Source organism: Sceloporus occidentalis, unplaced genomic scaffold (assembly GCF_023333645.1).
Source record: "Sceloporus occidentalis isolate IW3139 unplaced genomic scaffold, rSceOcc1.0.p SCAF_1, whole genome shotgun sequence".
NCBI classification, from domain to species: domain Eukaryota; kingdom Metazoa; phylum Chordata; class Lepidosauria; order Squamata; family Phrynosomatidae; genus Sceloporus; species Sceloporus occidentalis.
In genome coordinates this window covers 217392190-217415091 of record NW_028316981.1, presented here as the reverse complement: position 1 = coordinate 217415091, position 22902 = coordinate 217392190, and the positions used below count along the sequence as shown (strand labels likewise).

The 22902-nt window shown below is 43.5% G+C and overlaps 1 protein-coding gene across 2 annotated transcripts in view; it reads left to right on the top strand.

Annotated features, from left to right (window-relative positions):
* Positions 1-22251, top strand: part of PIANP (PILR alpha associated neural protein) — a 45492-nt gene extending 23241 nt beyond the window's left edge. For both annotated transcript variants that reach the window (XM_089488926.1, XM_089488927.1), the window contains exons 2-6: positions 4361-4430; positions 5380-5951; positions 6711-6792; positions 13071-13298; positions 16605-22251. In XM_089488926.1, coding sequence (XP_089345052.1) covers positions 4414-4430; positions 5380-5951; positions 6711-6792; positions 13071-13298; positions 16605-16626 — 921 coding nt within the window. In that variant the 5' untranslated portion in view covers positions 4361-4413 and the 3' untranslated portion in view covers positions 16627-22251. The remainder of the gene's footprint in view (positions 1-4360; positions 4431-5379; positions 5952-6710; positions 6793-13070; positions 13299-16604) is intronic.
* Positions 22252-22902: the final 651 nt, after the last annotated feature.

Below are 22902 nucleotides of genomic sequence, written 5' to 3'. Positions count from 1 at the left end.
TGGCCATGTTCTAGAAGAGTTTATTCCTGATGTTTTGCCAGCATCTGTGGCTGGCATCTCCAGAGAATGCTGGCATGGAAGTGATTAGGGTATATATATATGTGTGTGTGAACCTGTGTTGGGAGGAGTGATTTCCATGTAAATCTGTGTATTTTTCTGTTGCTGAATGGCAAGGCCTCGGGGTGGGAGGATATGCAAAGAGGATTAGTGTCTGCTTAATTAGCTATTACTGTCTACTGGGAAAACCTCTGACCCTGAGTGGTTTTTCATTTGCATTTTGCTGTTTTTCAGGACTGGTAGCCAAACAACTATCAGGTCAGAATGCACAGGGAAGCCATTGAAATCCACAAACACATGGACAACTTCAACAAAAAAGAAGAAACCCTTAAAGTGAACAAAATTTGGCTACCAGTCCTGAAAAACAGAAAAATCAGGACTCACCAAATGCAAATGAAAAACCACTCGGGGGCAACGGTTTTCCCAGCAGATAATGATCACTAATTAAGCAGACACTAATCCTCTTTGCATATCCTCCCACCCTGAGGCCCTGCCATCAATAACAGAACAATACACAGATTAACATGGAGATCACTCCTCCCTACCCAGGGTCACACAGTACACACACACACACACACACACACAACTGTCTTCCATGCCAGCATTCTCTGAAGATGCCAGATCTTTTTTCTGAGTCGTATTCAAATCTGGTCCCTCGTTCCCATTACGAAAGGGTGCAAATGGACTCGAGGTTTTTTGACTCATGTTCTCGTTCCCATTGAAATTTTCTCCAGTGTAATTTGAAGTGGACTTTTTTGCTCCCCATTCCCATTGCCCGTGCGGAACCACTTTTCTTTTAAAGCAGCTGTCAGTCAAGCGCTTAGGCGATTAGATGTCACAGTGACATCAGTTGCTTCGATGCATTTTGGCGCGGGCTATTTTTGTTCCCCGTTCCCATTTGCGTCTTTCAAACCTGTTTTTCTGTTTTGTTTTTAAAGCAGTCAATCAGTCACTTAGGTGCTTTTCCCCTCTGGGAAAGGGAGAAGGAGCCTCCATCCCCCCAAGTCCCTTTGCCTCCCATGCTCTCCTGTGTCTTTCCAGAGTCCCTCTGGGAAAGGGAGAAGGAGCCTCCACCCCCCCGCCCCCCAAGTCCCTTTGCCTCCCAAGCTGTCCTGTGTCTTCCCAGAGCCCCTCTGGGAAAGGGAGAAGGAGCCTCCATCCCCCCAAGTCCCTTTGCCTCCCATGCTCTCCTGTGTCTTTCCAGAGCCCCTCTGGGAAAGGGAGAAGAAGCCTCCACCACCCCCCCCCCAAGTCCCTTTGCCTCCCATGCTCTCCTGTGTCTTTCCAGAGCCCCTCTGGGAAAGGGAGAAGAAGCCTCCACCACCCCCCCCCAAGTCCCTTTGCCTCCCAAGCTGTCCTATGTCTTCCTAGAGCCCCTCTGGGAAAGGGAGAAGGAGCCTCCATACCCCCAAGTCCCTTTGCCTCCCAAGCTGTCCTATGTCTTCCTAGAGCCCCTCTGGAAAAGGGAGAAGGAGCCTCCATCCCTCCAAGTCCCTTTGCCTCCCCCATTGGTCCCTGGGCTGTCTGGGGGGGCGGTCAAGCAGGCATGTAAAAAAAAGAAAAAAGAATAGTTAAAAATGGTGTTCAGTGGCTCTCCTCACACGTCAGTCTATGAATGTGGAGCAGCAAGGGAGAGGTTGCAGGGGAGCATAATGTGTTTACTGCGTTTGGAGGTCAATGTAGCAACTTGCTATCTTTGGACACCCGACAGAGCACCTAGGCGATCGAAAGCTTAATTTTTAAAAAAATAAATTTGTCTACACTTGCGATCGCCTTACCCTGCTTCCCACTCCACCGGGGGAAAGGCTGTGCCAATGGGGGAAATAGCACCAGTAATGCAGGAAAGAGAACAAGCAGGTGACACCCCCAGGCCAGCCCCTTGATCACTGCTCCTCCCATCGACAAGTTCCCGAATCGGACACCCTTGTCATTCCCATTCATTTACCCCGAATCAGACTCAGGAGGTGCAGGAAAAACCTCCAAAAAAAGTACAGTCAAATTAACCCAGGATTGAGTCCCCCTGATTTGGGTTTTCCCTGGAAAAATCAATTACAGGGGGTCAGATCCGAATTCCAATGGGAACGAAATCGGTGTAATGAGGATCGAATGAGCACTCAAATGGGAACGATGCTCCCATAATCCGAGTCTTGATCTGCTTTATAAGCCAGTGGGAATGGGGCCGAAGTGTCAGGAATCAACTCTTCTAAAACATGGCCACAGAGCCAAAAAAAAATCCACAAAAAGCTATGGATGCTGGCCATGAAAGCTTTCAACTTCACAAATCCTATCATTCTTCACATTTTATGGTTAGTGATTAATGTTCCACATATATCCTTATTACTCTATTACTCTCTTCAGACTTAAAGGATCTCCTCAGACAGAGCAACCCTCCCAGGGTCACACAGCAACAGCCTTTTATAAAATAGGAAAAACGGTGTCCATATCTTCCTCCTCCAGTCCCATCCCGTGGCTCTTTGCAGGCATTCAAATGTGTGTTTGCAAGGATCTGAATTTAAATACAAGATAAGTTTCTAATCACAACTGAATCATGCTCTATGAGAACATGTTCAAGAGATTAAAGTAATAAGATTGCAATAAAGGAGCTGTTTAACATTGTAAAAATGCACATCTGATTTACCAGAATGTAAAATGAGGAGTGAATTTATTTTCCAAGATAGAAATTTACTCTTTACTTTTTGTAGTTCTGTGCATATAGCCATCTGTTCAAATTACCTTTTTTTCATCAGCCCATTTATCTCTTCCTCTCTCTGTCTGCACGTGGTTCTGCTACACCCCTCAGGTGTAGGCAAATACACAAAAAAGATTGGGTTAAAAAGACTACAACTCTGGAGACCAGGGTTCAATTCCCAGTTCAGCTATGGAACCTATTATTTATTTATTCTATTCATTTTATTTTCTTATATCCCACCTTTCTCCCAATATAGGGATTATTGGGTGAATTTGGGCAAGTGACATGCTCTCAGCCTCAGAAGAAAGCAATGGCAAACCTTCTATGAACAAACCTTGCCAAGAAAACTCAATGACAGGTTCGTCTTAGGGTTGCTATAAGTCAGAAACGACTTGAAGGCACAAAACAACAACAAAAAGAGGAAAGAGGGTGGACTCTCACAAAGTAAAAGGTTGGCCAGAAATGCTTTCCTAGAAAATGAGGTCTGTCTGATAGTTTTGGGGAACAAGTCAGCAAAAAGTTAGCACATTGATTTTCCCTCCCAAGTTAGTTTGCTGAAAAATTTGTATCAGTCACACACCACAGTCTAGATGCTGGACTCTAGGAAAAGCCTAGGATTTTTTCATAGGAGGGTACCATTGTACTTGGATGGACTGCAAGACCTGCTGTAACACCTGGGATCTCCCTGCCTGCAAACCAGCCCTAATCTCTAGGGCTTTTCTCAGATACCCAGACTGGAATAGACTTGAACTCAGCATCCGGGATGGGAGGCTGGGTGGAAAGAATAAAGCTAAGCTGCTTGACCAAGAGCTTTTTAAAATCAAAATATAGAAGCCCAGAGAGACAATATCAGTATCCTGATTTGCTGCTGATGATTTTTTTTTAAAGACAGTTTTTAAACACAGTTGTATTTTGTATCAAAAATTATCTGGTATGTGTGAAAGGGGAGAGAAGGGGCAGAGATAAAAAGAGCAAAAGGGTAATGTACAAAAGTAGTTGTAGCCCACTGGAAAGTAAATACTAAATATTTTATGGACACAATTTTTCCTCTCTAAATGCTTAAGCAGGCTTTGGTTTTTCTCGCTTATTCATTCCCTTTCCATATCTCATGTGTTTATCATTCTAATTTTATTCCTGTTCTTTTTCTTGTCTTCACACACAATTAAAATGGTTCCTTATAGTAAATGGATTACATGCTCTATGCTATAAATAAATGCTGAAATTAAGATTCTGTTAACTTGTTTTAAGTGATAAGAAATCAGAGACACCAAATTTCATTTTAAGTCCCAGGAGGAGTTGCAGATATGTTCATGCTAATGGGGGACTCATTTGTATACATATTCCTCCCACCCCCACCCCATTCATCTGTGAATGTAGAGAGCAAACACATGCAGGGAATAAGGAGCCTGGGATGAGATTTCTTTTCGTTTTCTCCATAGTCTACTTGTGTTCATAGCACATGGCATGTTCATGGAGACTGAAAGGACCCACTGGAATGCACTGGAAATTGGTGGTCGTTGGGCAGTCATATATCAGCTGTGCTGAAGAAGTTTGGATATGCTTTGGGTAACATGCAATCTACATTTCCACCCCCTTTTCTATTCCCTGTTTTAGTGAAGAATATGAGACGGATTTACTGCTGAGTGGCAAAGCTGTTGCCTCTAGAGATGGAGACTTGTGCCAGGTAAGTTCACGACAATGCTTCTTTTTTTGGGAGGGGGGGTTGCCTAGGAGTTGGTTTTGAAGAGGCTTTTGCAACTGATGTTGCTGCAAGAAACTGTCCGTAACTAGAGTAGGCAAAAGAAGCACACATGACTAGGTGGTGAGGAATGGCATCAGTGAAGGGAGTTACTGCAAATAGGAGAGACTGATTTAATCCATTAGGATTGGATTGGGCTATGAACCATGGGAAATGTGACCTGCTCAATAGCTGAATTTGGACAGTGTCCTGCAGGTAAGTTAACAACTATGGTGGGGATAATTGTTTGAGCAAAGGACCCATGACTCATAGGCATGATGGATCACACCAGAGGGAGGCTTCTGCAAAAAGATGGAGGTAATTGAAACTGAGAAAGAAGGCTGCAGAACATGTCCACCCAGCCAATACTATTTACTCAGCATTTGCAAGTGGCATTGCCAGACCCTTGGAGAGAGGAGCTGATTGAGATTGGCTGGAAGAGACTACTTTGTGGTTGCTCCATCTCCAGTCCAAGGCATTTTGATGCTTGAGATAGAAATGCCCTGAAGCATTTCTCACAAATTAGCAGGGGGTCATATGCAGGTTTCTTAAAATCAGGGATGGTAATCATGCAACTCTCCGGATGTTGTTGGACTGCAGTCTCAGAAGCCCTAAGCAGCTGGGAGCTGATGTCCAACAACATATGGAGAGACATATGCTTCTCACCCCTGCTTTAAATGAATGATACCTACACAGAATTAATATGGTTATCCTTTTGTCATTTGGATTTTAAGAGAGGAACCTCATGGTGGATTTTGCCCTGTCTTCATCTCCTGATTTGAATGGGAGCCAGACCACCAGATGCTGAGAGTAGAGTCCTATCGAGAGGGCTCTCCAGATTATTAACACATCTTTATCTCTATGTCTTTCTCCCTCCCCTCCCTTTCTTCCACAGCAATGCAAGGCTCCACATCATCTCCTGCTTCTGTTTGCTTCAGCTCTGGCCATTCCTGCTTTTGGCCTTAGTAGTCCCACCACACAGCGTCTGGTCTCTTCGCACCCGGGGTGCCCTGGCAGGAGCACGGGCACTCTGCAGCCATCGCAGCCCCTCAGCCCTCAGATCTGTTTGCATATGGGACAAGAACTTTGCCCCAGAGAAAAGATCACCCTCCTCCTTACAGCGTCAGCGGTCCCTGTTTTTCAGGGGGGCTGGTCTGCGTGGTGCAGCACGGCTGAGGCGTCAGGCCCAGGGGAGTCGGCCCGCCACCCCATCAGGCTTTGAGGATGGCTTGTCTTCCTCACAATACCCCTGGGCCATAGTTTGGGGTCCCACAATATCAGCTGAGGATGGAGGTGATGCCAACTCTGCCAACCCAGGTTTACCACCTCTGGATTACACTTTTGTTTCTTCAAGTGGAATGGCAACAGCACAACCCAATTCACACTCACTGCTACACAATGAAGGGCTCAATCTGCGCCAAACTCCAGCCACACTACGGCCTTTCCTCTTTGGGCCTCGAGGAGAAGGTAATGTTCACCTCTTTCCTTCTATGACTTCAAGAACAGATTGAGGCCAAGACCTTGCATTGAACTGGCAGATCCAGAAGTTCCCTATATGTCCCTTCATATGCCCACAAACCTGCTTTGTGGCTCTGTGACCTCCACCTCAGCCATTCAGTGGCCAAGATCAGATGAGAGGAAAGATGAAGGGCAGCCACAAGCCAGCTGGCTACATTCCTGCAACAGGTAGCAGGAAGAAGATGGCATCCTCCTGGACCTCCATATGGCCACAAGGAGAGTGCCTTGTTCTTTCTGTTAGTGGCTGCAGGAACTGGATGGCTAGCTGGCTGGTTAGTTGCCCCTTGTCCTCCTCTTGCCATTGAATGTGGAATGGCCAGTGGTAAATCAGGTTACTGGCTGGAGGAGGGAATCGTAGTTGGTACTGAAGTCCTCCCATCAGCTGGAACAAAAAAAAAAAAAATACACAGGTTTAACTTTCAGTTACAATTGTGTATGTCACAAACAGGATGTCAGCCAAAGTGTACCAACTTCATGGAAAGAGCAAAGCTCCTATATACCTTTAAGAATTTGAGTGATGAAGCAGAAATTTGACGGGTGAGGTTTTTCCTATCAGGACAACTGCAGGATTCTGCTTGCTAGATTTCTGCTTCTCTTTTAATGGTACACAGAGAAGCCCAACCAGAGAAAACGGACAGTCCAGGATGAAACTTATGGCTTGTTCTGTTCATCATTCTCACTGACTCTCCCTGTGTTTACATATTCCAGGTGTGGATCCTCAACTGTATGTTACCATTACGATCTCTGTCATTATTGTCCTAGTTGCTATGGGAATAATACTCAAATTCTGGTGAGTAGATTTTAGACAGCTAAAAGAACCATTCCACAAATCATCTGATGTGAGGGAAGGTGAAGATGTTACTAGAAGAAGTGTTAGAATTGAAAATAATGATCCAGATGTCTTAATAATTCATGAAACAACATGATATAATTCACAGAGAGGCAATATCTGTGTTCTCTGGGACTTTTCCATTCTCCAGACACATGTCTGGAAGCTGGCAGTACACCTGATTGCACAAACTGTTTCTTTCAGAAGTGGTCAGGCTTCATAAATCAAGTTATTGGAATCTAGCAGCCCTTCATTATGGAGCACATGCTTTCAGATGTAGCACTGGATAGGGATATGTATGTTGCATATTACATAAATACCAGAGAAAGGCACTGTATTATTTCCTCACAGTTCAGTTATTTCCATTCCTCAGGGCAATCTTTCTATCATCCCTAGAATACTTTTGGTTTGGGTCTCATGAAATCCACAGGCCACATGTTGCCTCACACTACCTTAATGAACTTGATGGTTCTTCTAACATCTGCTTCTTAACAACTGTGAGCTGCTGAGCAGTTCAAAATGCATTTGGAGACATCTAAGCAATTGGCACTCAAGTTTACAAGAAATTATTTTGGTTTTGTGCAAGACCAATTGGTATACTTTGCTTTGTGTATGTAAGTCATATACAGATTTGTAGTATGCATATATAATTCAGACATTTATGTGACCATATCTTTTAAATGTAATAATATTTTAGAGTTAATGCAAAATTTGTAAATTTGAAAAGATTTCGAAATGTGTTGTCTTTCTCAACTGATATATTTTTAGTCAAGTCTTCTATTATTCTTGAAGTAGACCGTCGTATTTCTGAAGTGTGTAATTTAGGAAGTAGACTAATATAACATTTGTATGGCATTGGGCCATAGTTATAGTTCAGTTAGAGAGCATAGGTATTATTTGCAGAAGGTCCTGTGTTCAGTGCCAAGCGCCTCTCAGCTGGGAGACTTTTTCACTTTTCTCAGAGACCTTGCATAGCTGCTGCTGATCAGTGTAGAGAGTAGAGAACAATATTGATCTGACCCTGCATAAAGCAGCTTCATATATTTTTATGGGACTTATACAGAAATATAAAATAAAGATTGATTGGTGCTAGAAAGGCAAAGCTGATGTCTGATCCAGGGTTTGGCTTGATGAAATGCACATTTGTTTAGGGCAGCTAGGGGAAGATAAGCTAATGCTTCTGGTGAAACTTTTGTTATATATGGTGATTTCTCTATAAATTCTGTTTTCTCCCTTTAAGACACCATCTGTGTCTTCCCAAGACACCAAGTAAGTACCATAGTTAATGACTTGGTTTACTCAGTCATCCTAGTTCAAGTTCTATTCAAGAGATTCTTTCTAGACACATTGATTTTATTTATTTTATTTTCCTCATCAGTTTGTTACAGAAGCAGAATAAACTGTTTGAAGCATAAGTACTCCCATGCTAAAAGTATTGACATAGCTTTAAAAGTCATATTTTTGACTTGATATCTTCTCTTCCCAGAACTGATAGATAACAAAAGCAATTCTTCACCCTGCCCTGCAATATAGAACCATAACTTTAAAAGTTGTCCTTGAGACAAGCCATTTTGTCTTTTTACAAAGCTTTAAAATTGTGCTTAGGACATGGTATCTCTTTCCAGAACTACAGGCAACAGAAACAACCCTTCTATCTTACTGGAGTATTACTTCCAAGCAGTAGGGTCACTACGATTGGTGTCACCCAAAAATGTCTGCCAAGATGGGGTTGGTGTGCCTCACATTCCCTCCCCTCCTGCTGCCTTGCTCGCCTGCCAGAAAGGGCTGCTGGGATATGGCCAGGCAGCTAGGATAGTGAGACAGTGGGAGGTAATGGAAAGGAAGGTAGGACCTCTCATTTGAGCTTCTCCATTGTCACGGTAGAGAGTCATGGTAATGAAGAAACAGGAATGGGTATGTGCACCAGGGACGTAGCCAAGGGGGGGGGGGTTCTTGGGGTCCAGACTCCCCCCTTTCATTAGAAAAATGAATGGTGTGTGCTGCTGCGCCGCCGCACCCAAGCCCCATTATAATGGTGGCACTTAGTCTGGACCCCCCCTTCCTAAAATCCTAGCTACGTCCCTGTGTGCACTCCCTACCTCTGTAGCCTACCAGCAACCTGTTTCGAAACTAGAACAGCTGCTCTCCCAGCAACTGCACCAGACCTGAAATCGAAGGCACCTCACTTCCCACCAGCAATCACTGATCAGGGATGGTACTGTGACCTCCTGACAGCCCCTTCTGGGTCTGGCATGGCTGCTGGGTGAACGAACAAGAGAAGTGAAACTTTTTCTTGTTTGCCCAGCAGCCATACCAGTCCCACCAGGTGTACTGCGCCACCGGGTGTGCAAACCCCTCTGAGGTGTCACCTAGTGCAGTCCACACCCCCTGCACCAGGGACGTAGCCAGGATTTTGGGAAGGGGGGGTCCAGACTGAGTGCCACCATTATAATGGGGCTTGGGTTTGGCGGCGCAGCAGCACTAACCATTCATTTTATCTAACAGAAGGGGGGGTCCGGACCCCAAGAACCCCCCCCCCTTGGCTATGTCCTTGCCTGCACCCCTTACTGACAACTCTGATTTCCTGCAGGAAAAAAGGCAAAATCACTTAAGAGGAATTCAAATAAATAGCCAGCATATATAGGGAGAAAGTCAGAAAAGCTAAAAAAAATGAAGGAAGGAAGGAAGGAAGGAACAAACTCAGGGTTGCTAGAGGGGTTAAAAACAATAGAAATGAAAAAAAATGGGTTATGTCTGCAGCAAAAGGAATAACACTGAATGGGGAAAATGATGAAATACTAACAAAACAAAAAGGCAGAACTACTTAACACCTTTTTTACCTCAATGTTCTCCCAAAAGGAGAACGGTGCTCAACTTGGGGAAGGTGATACAGTAGATGAAATGCAGAACAGAATAGGTAAAGAGGTACTACAGGAATACCTGGCTATTCTAAATGAATTCAAGTCTCCATGGCCAGATGAACTACATCCAAAGGTATTCAAAGAACTGGCAGAAGTAATTTCAGAACCATTGGCAATAATCATTGAGAATTCTTGGAGAACATGAGAGGTCCCAGTAAACTGGAAGAGGACAAATTTTGACTCAAGCCTCAAATAAATGAAAAAAAGGGGACCTAAACAATTATTGCCCAGTCAGCCTGACATCAGTATCAGGAAAGATTGTACAGGAGATCATTAAACAGACTGTAAGAAATTAGAAAGGAATTTTGTGATTACTGAAAATCAGCATGGATTTCTCAAAAAGAAGTCATGGCAGACTAATCTTATCTCTTTCTTTTTTTTTTTAATATAGTGACAAGTTTGGTAGATGAAAGGAATGCTGTCAATGTAGTATATTGTGATTTCAGTAAGACCTTTGACAAAATCCCTCATGATATTATGAGAGAAGGGGTAGCTAATAAATACCTCAGAGGATGATATCAGAATTCAAAATGACCTTAAGTGATTAAAAAGCTGGGCCAAGACTAACAAAATGATATAAGAAATGTAAGATACTGCACTTAGGCAGAAAAAATGAAATGCACAGATTTAGGATGGGGAACACTTAGCTTGATAACATTACATGCAAAAGGTATCTAGGAGTCTTAATGGACCACAGGCTGAACATGAGTCAGAAATTAGATGCAGCAGTTGAGAAAGCCAATGTGATTATAGGCTGCATCAATATAAGTATAATGTCTAGATCAAGGGAAGTAATAGTGCCACTCTATTCTGCTTTGGTTAGGCTTCACCTTGGAATACTTTGTCCAGTTCTGGGCAGTACAGTTCAAGATATTGAAAAGCTGGAATAGGCCTAGAGAGGGGCTACCAAAATGGCAAAAGGTCTGAAAACCCTACCCTATGAAGAGTGGCTTAGGGAGCTGGGTATATTTAGCCTGGAGAAGAGAAGGTTTAAGAGGTAACATGATAGCCATGTTTAAATACTTGAAGGGATGTTATTTGGAGGATGGAGCAAGCTTGTTTTCTGCAGCTCCAGAGAATAAGACCCAGAGCAATGGAGTCAAACTACAGGAAAAGAAATTCCACATCAACATTAGGAAGCACCTCCTAATGGTGAGAGTTGTTCAACAGTGGAATATGACATGGGTGTCACTCAGGGGATGCAGACCACACAGGGTGTCACCCCAAGGGGTTTGTACTTCCTAATAGTAAGGCAGGGTGGGACACCTGGTGGGACTGGCACAGGTACTGGGCAAGTGAGAAAGGGTCTCACCTACCTTTCATGCTTGCCCAGCATCTGCACCAGACCCTTAGCAGGCCTGTGGAGGCTGCAACACCACCCACCAGCAGTGGCCACTGCCTTCTGTTCAGGGTCTGGTGTGGCTGCTTGCCCAGCAGCCACACCAGATCCTGAATGGGCCTTCTGGCAGCTGCAGCACTATCCTGCAGCAGGAATTGTTGCTGGAGTCTGTAGTGCCTTCTGTTCTGGCTATGGCACAGCTGCTGGGCACGCAGTCCACAGCACTGCACTACCCCAGGAGTGGTGTGGCTGTGTGGGAGGCGGCTGGCCAGGGGACAGGTGAGCAAGACAGCAAGAGGGAGGGGGGATGGAAGGCAACAGAGTCTTCCATTGTCACCCCCAACAGCCCTTTATGGGCACCCACCCTTGGTGACCTCAACTGCAATGATACCACTGGAACACCACTCCCTTGGAGAATGATGGAATCTCCTTCTTTGGAGGTTTTCAAACAGGAAGGATGGCCATCTGTCGAGAGTGCTTTGACTGTGAGTTCCTGCATGGCAGGATGGCCCTTGTGGTCTTTCAAACTGTATGATCCTATAATTCATGGAGGAATAAACAAATAGTACCTAGAATTGTGAACCAATAAGGTGGGGGCAGGGGGAACAACCAGGCCAGAACTTTAAAAATCTAGAAACCTAAGTATAATTGTTAGTTCCACCTAGAGATGAATTAAACAATGAAGCAATAGAACTTAAAATAAATGTTTAGTTATCAAGTTCCCATTGATTTAGTAGTTCTACTGCAGTCAAGGCTTGCATTTGGATTTAGGCCACAACACTTGGGCTGTTTGCCCAGAAGTTTAAGGTCAAAAGTTAAGCAACAGCATTTTCACTTGAAGCACATGTTTCAACTGTCTAGCCAAAACTGGAGCAGGATGTTGTTGAACTCAGCCTCAGTGCATCATTTCACTTGCTGCTGCATGAAAATGATTATAAATTCATGCTTGTGCTCCTTCCTCAGCTACTGTCCTTTCCCAGACTCCCCTAAGCAGAGATAGGCTCAGCCAGCATCAGTGCCACCACCAGCGAAAGAAGCAATCAGAAAGCTCATTTGGTGGTTGCTGCTGCTGTTAGCTTCCACTTGAGTTGACTAGACATCACCTCTTTTGCTCCCTAGGTACAAGGATTCTTGAAGCGAGAATTAAACTTGGCAGTACTAGCTGCATCAGACAAGCCTCTCCCCAGTGTACAGGATGCACCATTTAACCAGGGTTGGAGGGCCCAGAGCTAAAAGGGTCAATCATATGGCCAGAGGTTGTATGTCCAGAGTGGGACCTGAATAAAAATAGCATGACAAGCCCAAGGGAGTCTGTTGGCAAGCTGACAGTAAGAGGGATTTAGAGTTTCAGGGAATGTGCCGCCATCGGCGTCTATCCAAAACCTACCTATGAATATCTATGACTCTGCACACAGCCAGAAACCTCAGATTGACATTACAGAGAGAGGATTTCTCTTCTGCTGTTTTGTTTCTTATAGGATCAGACTTATTGAGCTTCAGAAGTACAGTCACTTTCTGCTGCCCTCACAAGAATGCCTTCCCTCTGGGACACATAGGCCAGGCAGTTCAGCACAAAGACATGAGGCTGAAGCAATTCCGTATTTTATGACGTGTGCTTTCAGAAAGAATATCCAGTTGGCACCTGTAACATTTCTTTCCAGGCAGTGCTCTGTATCACAGTTGCAGTGGAGTGTGGTGTTTGAGGACAGAAATAAAGTTTAGTTATTGTTTCACTTCAGCGTGGCATTCCCTATCAAGTATACAGGTGGACATCTTAATTTCCTAATAGTTAAGGACTTCATGTTCTGGGGGAATATACTGTCCTCACAGTTGGTGTGTAGCATTTGGGCGGGAGGAGTACTTTGTCTACCTTGAAACAGCTAAGTAAATAATGCAAGAGAGGATATTCTCTGGACAGCGAGCTGGTATCAAAGCAGTAACACCTTTCCCTTCCCTGACCTCCCGCCCTCTTCGTGCAGCTGGGACCGAAACCAGAAGCGCCGGCACCACTCCAGCCAGCAGAGTGGACTCCAACAGCAAGGCAGTCAGCAGCCCTTAACAGACCTGTCTCCCACCACAGTCAGCATTCTGGGGCCCTACAGTGACTCGCAGGTGCCCACACCAGAGACGGTGGAGAGCGCACAAGTACTGGAAGGCATGGAGAAGTTGGAGGGCCTAGGGAAGACCAGTGCATTCCAGCTCAACAGGTAAGCAGCACAGGTATGAAGTGGTAGGTGAAATGGCTTGGCCTGGCAAGAGGACAGGTGGAAGGGGGGAATTAAGTGAACAACACAGCAGAGGAAATCAAGCTGAAAAGTACTGCAAGTTGGTTATTCTAATTGATCAATCCATTGATTAAAACAGTTTCTACTATTTAGTGGTAGTGCTGATCATTTGACAAATGCAGTAGAGGCAATGCTTCTGTTCTTGGAGCCAGTGTAGTGTAATGGTTTAAGCATTGAACTACAACTCTGGGAAACCTGGGTTCAAATCCAGGCCCAGCCATGGGAAACCACTGGATGACCTTGGATAAGTCACTCTCTATCAGCCTCAGAGGCAATGCCAACCACCCTGTGAACAAACCTTGCCAAGAAAACCCCAGGATAGAGTCGCCTTAGGGTTGCCATAAGTCAGAAACGACTTGAAGGCACAGACCAACAACGATGCTTCTGTTGCAGGAACCTCATCTTTTTCCAGCAATAGATGCACTTCTTATTTTGTGCTTGCGAAATACAATGCTTCGCCCATGTCTTACAGGTGGAACATGGTTTGACAAGAATGCCCTTTTCATATAGGTCTCACCGTTTCACAGATCTTATCCTAATTATTATTTTTACTTTCTCCATCTTTAGTTCTTTGAAGGCTGTGCATTTTTCCTCTCCAGCAGGAGTCCAATCACCTCTTGGACCTTTTCTGTGGCATGAATGGTGATGAGTAACAGATTCTTCCTCTGCAACTCAAACTTCTAACATTTATTACTTTTGAAATTTTAAGAGCCATTCCATTCTAGGCTAGGAGCGTCTTCCTTGTCTTTGAAAAGAAAATACTGAACATAACAAGGCTACCAGCAAAATCTCTGGAGGACAAAGAGACTAAGACCTTCAGTTACTGAATATCTGCTGTTCTCCAGCCTCATTTTAGCTTCAAGACATTAGCACAGGACTCAGTAAAAAAAGAATGGATGGAGAGGGAGAGAGGAGAGGTTTTCTTGTCCCCACCCCTGTTCCTTTCACTTTATGTGTATGTTAACTGGACTGCTTTGTATGCCTTTTAAAAGAAACCCTATCAAGATCAATGTTCTTTCCTGAACTGGAGGTGGAGGCGATGCAAAGACTTAAGAGAACTAGATGGAAATAATTGGAGGGAAAAGTGTCACAAACAGTGAAGCATTGCTGAGGGGGAAAGTGTAGTATTCTCTTCACTACTTTAAAAACAGCATCTCACTGCATGTTCCCACATTGAAATGTTGCAGCAGGGGATCTTATGGCACTTCAAACTTCAAAAGTAAAAAATGAACCTTGCTCTGACCAAGATAGCTGATGATTTCCATTCTAGTAGCATGCTTTATATGTTGCTCCTAGCTTGGCAGGATTTATTATTTTCTTTAAGTCTATGAAGATACAGAAGGATTCCACAAGGGCAAAAATACAGTGTTCCTGATAACTCTCCAGCCCATGAGTTGGCTAGGGAACAGTCTAGTAGAAATGCACACCCTGGAAATTGCAACATTCTCCACTGCAAAGCTGAAAAATCACAAGGATTGGTTAATGTTGGTTAGACAGAAGCTTCTCTAAACAAAAATTTACACTATTATTGAAGGACCTTGGCTGACCCATGCTGAACAGGGATGGAGACACACTGCCCTACTTGGTTGGTAATTTATTACCCTAAAGTGACTACAAACAATGTGCATTGTAAATATTCCAAGTGCAGTCTGTGTTGAGAAGTTATTGGAAAGTGAAACTAAGTGAAACTAACAGCTGAAACAGATTGATAGCAGAGTGCTCCAAAATTGAAGATTAAAATAATAAGTAGCAATTTGGACCTTTGACTCCAGAAATTAAACAGAGGGTGATTTACACAACATCATAAACCTGGACACCAGCAAAATTTTAAGAGTCATGAAACTGATCCTATGCTCATTAAAACGAAACCTTAATATCCAAGTTGTCTGACCAAATTTTAAATGTGAATAAATGTGTAACAGAAAGTAATGGGGATTTTGAGGAGAAGCTGGACTTATTAAGATTAGAGATAACAGGAAAAGTATCTCATTTTGAAGTTGACTGACTTTATTTATTTATGTATTTATTTACTTTATTTATGTTCCACCTTTCTACCTAAAGCAGATTCTGCAACAACAAATTTAAAATATTTACAAAAAATTTAATACCAGTTTAAAAACACACATTAAAACACAATAAAAATCATTAAAAATCATACAAAATTTAAAAAACAGATAAAACACACATCTGTATTAAAAAGTGTGCCTTAAGCATTAAAAGCTTGCTTAAATTAGAATGTTTTTGCTTGCCGGTGAAAGGAAAGCCTGGAAAGGGCCAGCCTAGCCTCCTGCGGAAGGGTGTTTCATGTCCTCATCAAGTGAGGCTGTGATGGTGGTGACATCAAGAGAAAGCGTTTCTTTTAAAGACCTTAAAACTCTGGCAGGTTCATATGGGAAGATACAGCCTTTCAAATAGTCTAAACCTAAGCCATGTAGGGCTTTATAGGTCATGACCACTTGTTTTAATACTGCAAATAGTTTTAGTCTATTTCAATGTTTTCTTTTTGTAAGTTTTAAACTATATCATTCTTTTAAACTGTGAGCTGCTTTGAGTCCCAGTTCTGGGGAACAAGTGAGATATAAATAAATGCAACAACAACAACAATTCCTCGAAAACAAATGGCCACTTGCTTATCTGATGTTAGATGTGCCCACCTTCAGAATCTCAAAAGGATGTCCGCATTAGCCTGGCTGACATTTCCATGCCCAACTATTATAATTGAATGGAGCCAGGAGAGCAGATCACCCAACCTTCACATCCCTGTTGTGTGTTGAGTGGGGATGGCATCTGGAGAAAAGAGGCTGCTCTCCATTGTCGGCTTCTCTATGGTGGTTCAACCTCATGGGGAAGACCAAAAGTGCAGAGCACAGTCTCCCCTCTACACATTCCCCTCTGCAGAGTGTGAGAGGCAGCATCCCCCCCATGCACACTTATATGGAAGGAGAAGCCACAATGAGGCTCTTGAAATTTTGATAATATGCAAATCCATTTACATTTAATCAGTTAAAGGGAAGAACATTAATCAAGTTAAACCAGTTTTCTTGAAAGTAATTTGTTGGAAAGCCATTTTGATGCAGATACATGATTTAGGTGCTATTGCAGGGGGCTAGCGGACTCTTGGCCGTGTCCCCCCATGAAATACAAGAAATTTGGATGATGTAGTTCTGACCCTTGCACTCCAAGCACTGAGACTGCCTTTCTTACCTGTCTCTCTTGTTTCTTGCCCAGGATCCCACTGGTGAACCTGTGACTACATGGGAAGTAAGAAGACCTGGATGATTTGTGGCAAGACCAAATGCTGAAGTTTCTGAGGGAATCCTGGATAACTGGCAGCCTTCCCTTTAGCCCCTTTGTCCTGTGAGTTTGGTACTGCCACTCCTGACACAGCAGCAGCAGCAGCATTATTGTGGATCCCTTTGTGCCATGGCCTTCCATCATCATTGCAGGACCTTCCTAACATAGAAAGGGGGGCTCAGGTGCCCCCTGCTAGGCTGGGCTTCTGAATAGGCTCTCATCACAGGGATGGCTGGGGCAGTATCCCATGAGCAGAGCAGTTTGGAGGCAGGATAAGAGAGGGCAAGAGCTGTTAGCATTATAATAACCCAAAAGGTGTCCACCTTGCACCCTAACACACACAAATATGTATTTATTTATTAGTAAGCATGCTTGGTACCCAGGGCAAAATGTGCTGTGTCTCTTCATCTCTCCTAACACCAACAATTTTACTTTTAATCATGTGATTTGAAGAGCCAGAGTTTAGCCATAATCTTTTTATGGAGGACGCTAATGACTTTTATGCACTGTGGGGATGGAAAGAGGGAATTGGATGGAGGAGAATGAGACACCCAGCAGTAGTAGCAAACTGAGCACATCTCCACTCTGTTACTCAGCATTCCGTAATCACTCACAGACTTACCCTTCTCTTTGGGATTGCCATTCTTTGTTCACTGCAAGCAATGTTATTGTTAGCAAGGGGAAGAGGGTGGTAAAATATAACAGCAATACCAATTTGTATAGCAAGTCACCACTGAGACTTTTAAGGGCTCCTGGCCTTCTAATTAAAGACTTCCTTGTTGCAAGTTAATTCAGTTTCATCACCTCCTGATGAGCATAGGTAAGGGATGAGTAATAAACTATTATTTGCTCTCCATATAACCTCTCTTAATCATGGTCAAGTAATGTATGCCTTAATAAATGCTGTTCAGTAAAGTTACCCTGTGTTAATTACCAGTACCGTATATACTTGACTATAAGTTGACCTCATGTATAAGTCGAGGGCAAGTTTGGGGGCCAAGATTATGGATTTTGCTATGACCCATGGATAAGTTGAGGATAAAATTTGGGGGCACATAGCAAATGATCTGAAAGATGAAGCAAAGCAAAACAATGTCAAATAACTTACAATGTCCAACAGACATAACTCTTTGTGCTTCCTCTTAAGACTGGATGAACGAGAGAGTAGAGGGGGTCAGTGCTTCACATATTATACTCTTGCTTTTCACCAGGAGATTGTTCCTTCTTTTAAATAAGAGTTATGATACAATACTTGCATTTACCCATGGATAAGTCAACTCAGGTTTTTGGGGTCAATTTTTGACCTAAATTTCTAGACTTATACATGAGTATATACAGAGGGGCCCGTTACAGACCGCCCAAAAGGGGCGGTCTTGGGGCGCTGCCGGTTGCAGCGCGGAGGAGCCACAGCAGCCAAACTGTGTGACTCCTCCGCGCTGAAAAGAAGGAGCGTGAAAATCGCGCTCCTTCCAGCAACCCGGAAGAGACGCCGCAAGTGCTAAAGCGCGCACTCACGGCATCACTTCCGGGCCGCGACATGCGGACGCAGAGCGTCCACTACGTCAAAATGGCGGTGGCCGTGTGGAACGGCCGCCGCCATTTGTTACAGACTGTCCGTAATAGGGTAAGGGGTGTCTGGAAGAGACACCCCTTTTTCAAAATGGGACGTCCTAAGGACGTCCCTTATGGCGGTGTATAACGTGCCTAAGTCTCCTTCTTGTATGTTGTAGCCTATTTAATGCTTGCTGATGGCAGCTGTTGGGGCTTAGTTATACATAGTTCATTGATTGTTCCTTAAATAGGCTCAGTTGCCCCAGTGGTCAGCTTCTTTTCCTTGTGGATGGGGGCTATAACGTTTTTGGCTCAATTCCTCAGTTTCTTCCAACACATGTGCCATGGGACAGAGCAAAAATGTTCCTCTTCAGCTTAGCTTTGTTAAAGTTGGATTGGTTTCTGTTCAGAGAGACTTCAGTTAAATGTATTTTATTAAATGTCTTTAATCATAGAATTACAGAACTGTAAGGTTCAATTCCCTGCTCAATGCAGTATCTCCAGTTAAACCATCCCCACAGGTAGATGTCCAGTCTCTTTCTGAAGGCAACTAGAGAAGGAAACCTCCCCACCTTTGTTGGCAATTGGTTTACTGCCAAACCACTCTCACTGTCAGGAAGTTAATTCTAATGTTCAATTGAAATTGTCCCTCCTGTAATTTAGCACCATTAGACCTGGTGCTGCCCTCTGGGGTAAACTTTCTTGTTTACTCTAGCATATGTTTTCATGAATTCCGGCCAGATGCAAATAGACTGGAATCCATGAAAGTGTATGCTAGAGTAAGTCAGCTAGTCTCAGTGGTATTGGATTCCTTTATGCCTTTTATTTGAAAGGGAAATTTGGGAAGGTGCAGCTGAGAGGCACTCCATCAGCTGGAACACTCTCTTTAACTAATTAAAAGCTACAGGAGTCCTGCTAATCTGTTGGGCATCTGGTGACTCTGTAAAATTCATATTAAGAATTTCAAATGCTGACATTTTCTTTTTCCTCCCCAACACAGTCTAGTAGTTTATAGCATTCATACTGAAAACAATAAAGATAAAGCTCAAAATGTAAAATCTAGGTTGAATAATAACAGCAAAGAGAATAAAAACAATAAATCACTAAAATATGGAGGATATACAAGTCTTCTGCACAGCACCTAAAAGTGAAACAGATTGGTACAAAGCAGCAGATAGTTCAGGGCGAAAATAATTAAGTAAAAACAGTGCATGAGATCTCTCTATCCCTGGGCATCTCCATCCCATGTAACCTATAAAGTTTAAAATCAGGGTACCAGGTCACTGCTGTTAGCAAGGATGTTGCCAAACAGTTTTCACTGGGTAGGCAAAGATAAAAAAAATAAAGGGTTTGGCGACTGATAAAAGATGTTTCTGTGAGGAAAAGTTTTCATTGATAATGACAAAAATGATCCCCAAGTAATGTGTTTTAATCATGAATTCTTTTGAGAAGCTTCCATAAACAGAAATAATTTAAAAATGCAATATTTTTCACATGAAAAATAGTTATGGAAACCAAGTTGCACTATCCACAGCATCCTGGAAGAGTTTCCATTTTCTTCAGCTGGGCTGAGCTGATTTGCTAAATCAGTCTTCCTTGATGGTTTCTGGGTTCCCTGTCTTTTTTAAGTCTGTTGAATGGCAGCCCTGCTGAAAGGGAGTAAAAATGTACCCTCTTCTCATTTCCTGATAGGGTTATGCTCCATTTTTGGCTATTTTTCTGCTGTGTCATCATAGCTTTTTTCCTGTTTGTTTGTTTTGCTGGCTTGCTTGTCAGATTTCTATTTATTCCACTATTTCTTCCCGTTTATATACATGCTGGGCACAGATCTGCATAGCCTAATTGTTATTCATTTCTCCTTGGAACCGATGGAACAGGCTAAGTGCAACTAATTTAAATCATGTGATTTTAAATTATTCATTTATATACTTATTTGGTCAGTTTCTGGGCCAGCCTAGAAATTGCCACAGTTTAAATATTCTTAAGGTGGTTCGGAGTCCTAAAATAATACATTTTAAAAAAACTGTTTCAATGAGCATTGGCCACAGCTACCTTTTACCTGGTTTGGAGCCTCAGTAGTTTTAACTCCCTCCTACCCCTTCACCAAACACATAACCATTCCAGCAATCACAACCTGAAATTATATTGGCTTTTGTGAGTGAACTCTGGGGAAAGAGAGTTGGAGTGGAGAAGTGCTAAGAAATGAAAGGCAAGGAAGAGGGCTGAAGAGACCACAAAGAGTGGGGAAAGGCAGCAGAGGACAAAGGACAGCTCAGTCCACGCAGTAGAAGTTTCTTCTGCTCAGTTTGGCAATCCATTTCTCTCTTTCTTACCTTCCTCCCATCCCTTCTCTGTCCACCCTGGCTACTTCACCCATTGACAAATTTCCTGTGCAAATGTCACTTCCACATAGGAAACTGGGTATTCGAGCTGTGAAAGTGAGCAGTCAGGTGTAGTGTAGCAGCATGAGACTGAGCAGTGGTAGTTGCCAACAGGTATGGAGCGCTGCCCATAAGAATTAAGGTTTTTAATGGCATGTCTCTTTTCCAGTTAAACTGTTCATTTCTTGAAAGACTGGGATATGGCCATGTACCAGAGGGAGCTTGCTAAACAAGCAGTGGACATGGAGTGAAGGTTTGAGGCTACAAAACTAAATTTAGAATTATTTGCAAGATATCCCTACTCAGCACTTCATATCATGGTCACATGTAATGAATACCTACTTTGCTATGTGTTCATGCCATGGAAATCTACTACCGGGTAAAGTGGGGTGTGACAAAATAGACATGCATGCATTTGTAGCATCATGTCTGGCTGAGATCTTGCATCATCAGTGTTACTGCATTGAGAGAGCTCCCTCATCCCAGTTATGTCTGATGATGCCACTCCCTCCAGCCTACCATTGCAGTCTGGCAGTGCCCCAGCTGAGGCATTTCTGGTTCAGTGGAGAGCAAGGTGCTGGGAAATGTGCCTTGGAGTGTGGTGGAATCTCCTTCTTTGGAGGTTTTTTGAACAGAGGTTGGATGGCCATCTGTTGGGGTGCTTTGATTGTGTCTTCAGGCATAGCAGGGGATTTGATTTGATGTCCATTGAGGTCTCTTCCAACTCTATGATTCTATGAAATGGTGCCCACAATGCATTCCTGGTTGTGAGGTACCTTGAGAGCAGGCAGCTGGAGAGACCCCTGGGGGACCTGTCACAATTGCTTGTCCCAAGCTGTCCCAGGACCAGGAGGACTTCAGATGTTGTTTCTGAGTGTCCTGATCTTCAGAGCCCCAGAAATACTTTGATCAGGGTGCTGCCAGGCTGATAAGACAGGTCTTGTTGGGTCATTCACAAATATAAATGTGAATGTCCAGGCATTGTGATATTGCAAATCCAGTTCATAATCTTGTAATTGCGGAAAAGAATGTCATCTGCTGTTTCTCCCTTGGAAGTGGTATCTGTATGAAATAGGGATGAGCAGCTTCCTGGGACCCATGATTAAGGGCTTTACCATTGCCAGTTTTGCCACAGCCTAATTCGCTACCACTGGTGCTCTTGCCCCTGAGTATTGGCAGCAGTATGGCAGCTCTCTACAGTAGTGCAGGAGAAGTAACGGAGGAAACATGGTTCACCATCCTGGTAGCAATAGGTTCAGAAGGAGGATTTGGCAGCAGGGGGCAGAGGGTTTGCTAGTGGCTATGCATAGCAGAAGACTACTTGGGCTTGAGGTGGGAGGAGAAGGAGCTATTTTTATTATCATCATTATTTTGAAATGGAGGTGGTGCTGTTGTTTGGCAACAGGGATACAGTTCCTCCAGTTTCAACAGTAGTGGCAATGGGCAACACAGTGGGGGTGCTGCCCACAGACCACATGCCACCTGCACCCGGTATAGAATAATTGTTGTGTGTGTGCAGGGTCTCTGTGTGTCTTTCCCCCCTCCCTGCCACCTTGTGAATTGTATGATATATTTTTGTAGGGTTCTCTTCTCCTTGTGGTAAAATTCTTAAATTCTTGTGGGATGTTAAGTTTCAACATTTTTAAAATAAAACTTTGGAAAATACCAAAGACATCTGGTTGGTGTGTACTCTTTATGAGTTGGGCTTTCTGATTATTCTGAGCAGACCTCTCGGGTTTTATACCAATGTTCCTTAATGGCTCTGGGTGGACAGTGGGTGTCTCTTAATGGAAACTAACAGAAGATGGCACCTTGATCTCTCTTTAATATTTGGTATAGGAAAGCCATCAGAATTGGGGGAAAATGAGACATCCCATTCTGTCCAGCTAAAGGGAAGATGGGTGTCAGCCATCTGAGAAGACCCTGAGCAGGGCACATTTGGGGGTGCAAGGCTCCCCTCTCTAAAGGTCTGATGTGAGGTAACATGCTTTAGGCATGTCTGGAGGACTTGTCTCCACAATGGAGGTGTACATTTATTAGTACATGTATTAATAAACCAAACATTACAAAAATAAAACAAAGCAGATTTCCAATGCTCTCTCTAAGAGAAGCCAAACCTGGAGGACAGAATTCATTAAGGTAGTTATGAACACATAGCAGAGTTAGGAATTTGTGACTGGTTTGGATTCCTAATTTCTACATATTTACTAGTTTAGGGATTACGTACGGATGATGAAAGTACCCCAATCCTGATTAACTGTTCCCCCGTACATCAGAAACCAACTGACTGGCATTTCCAC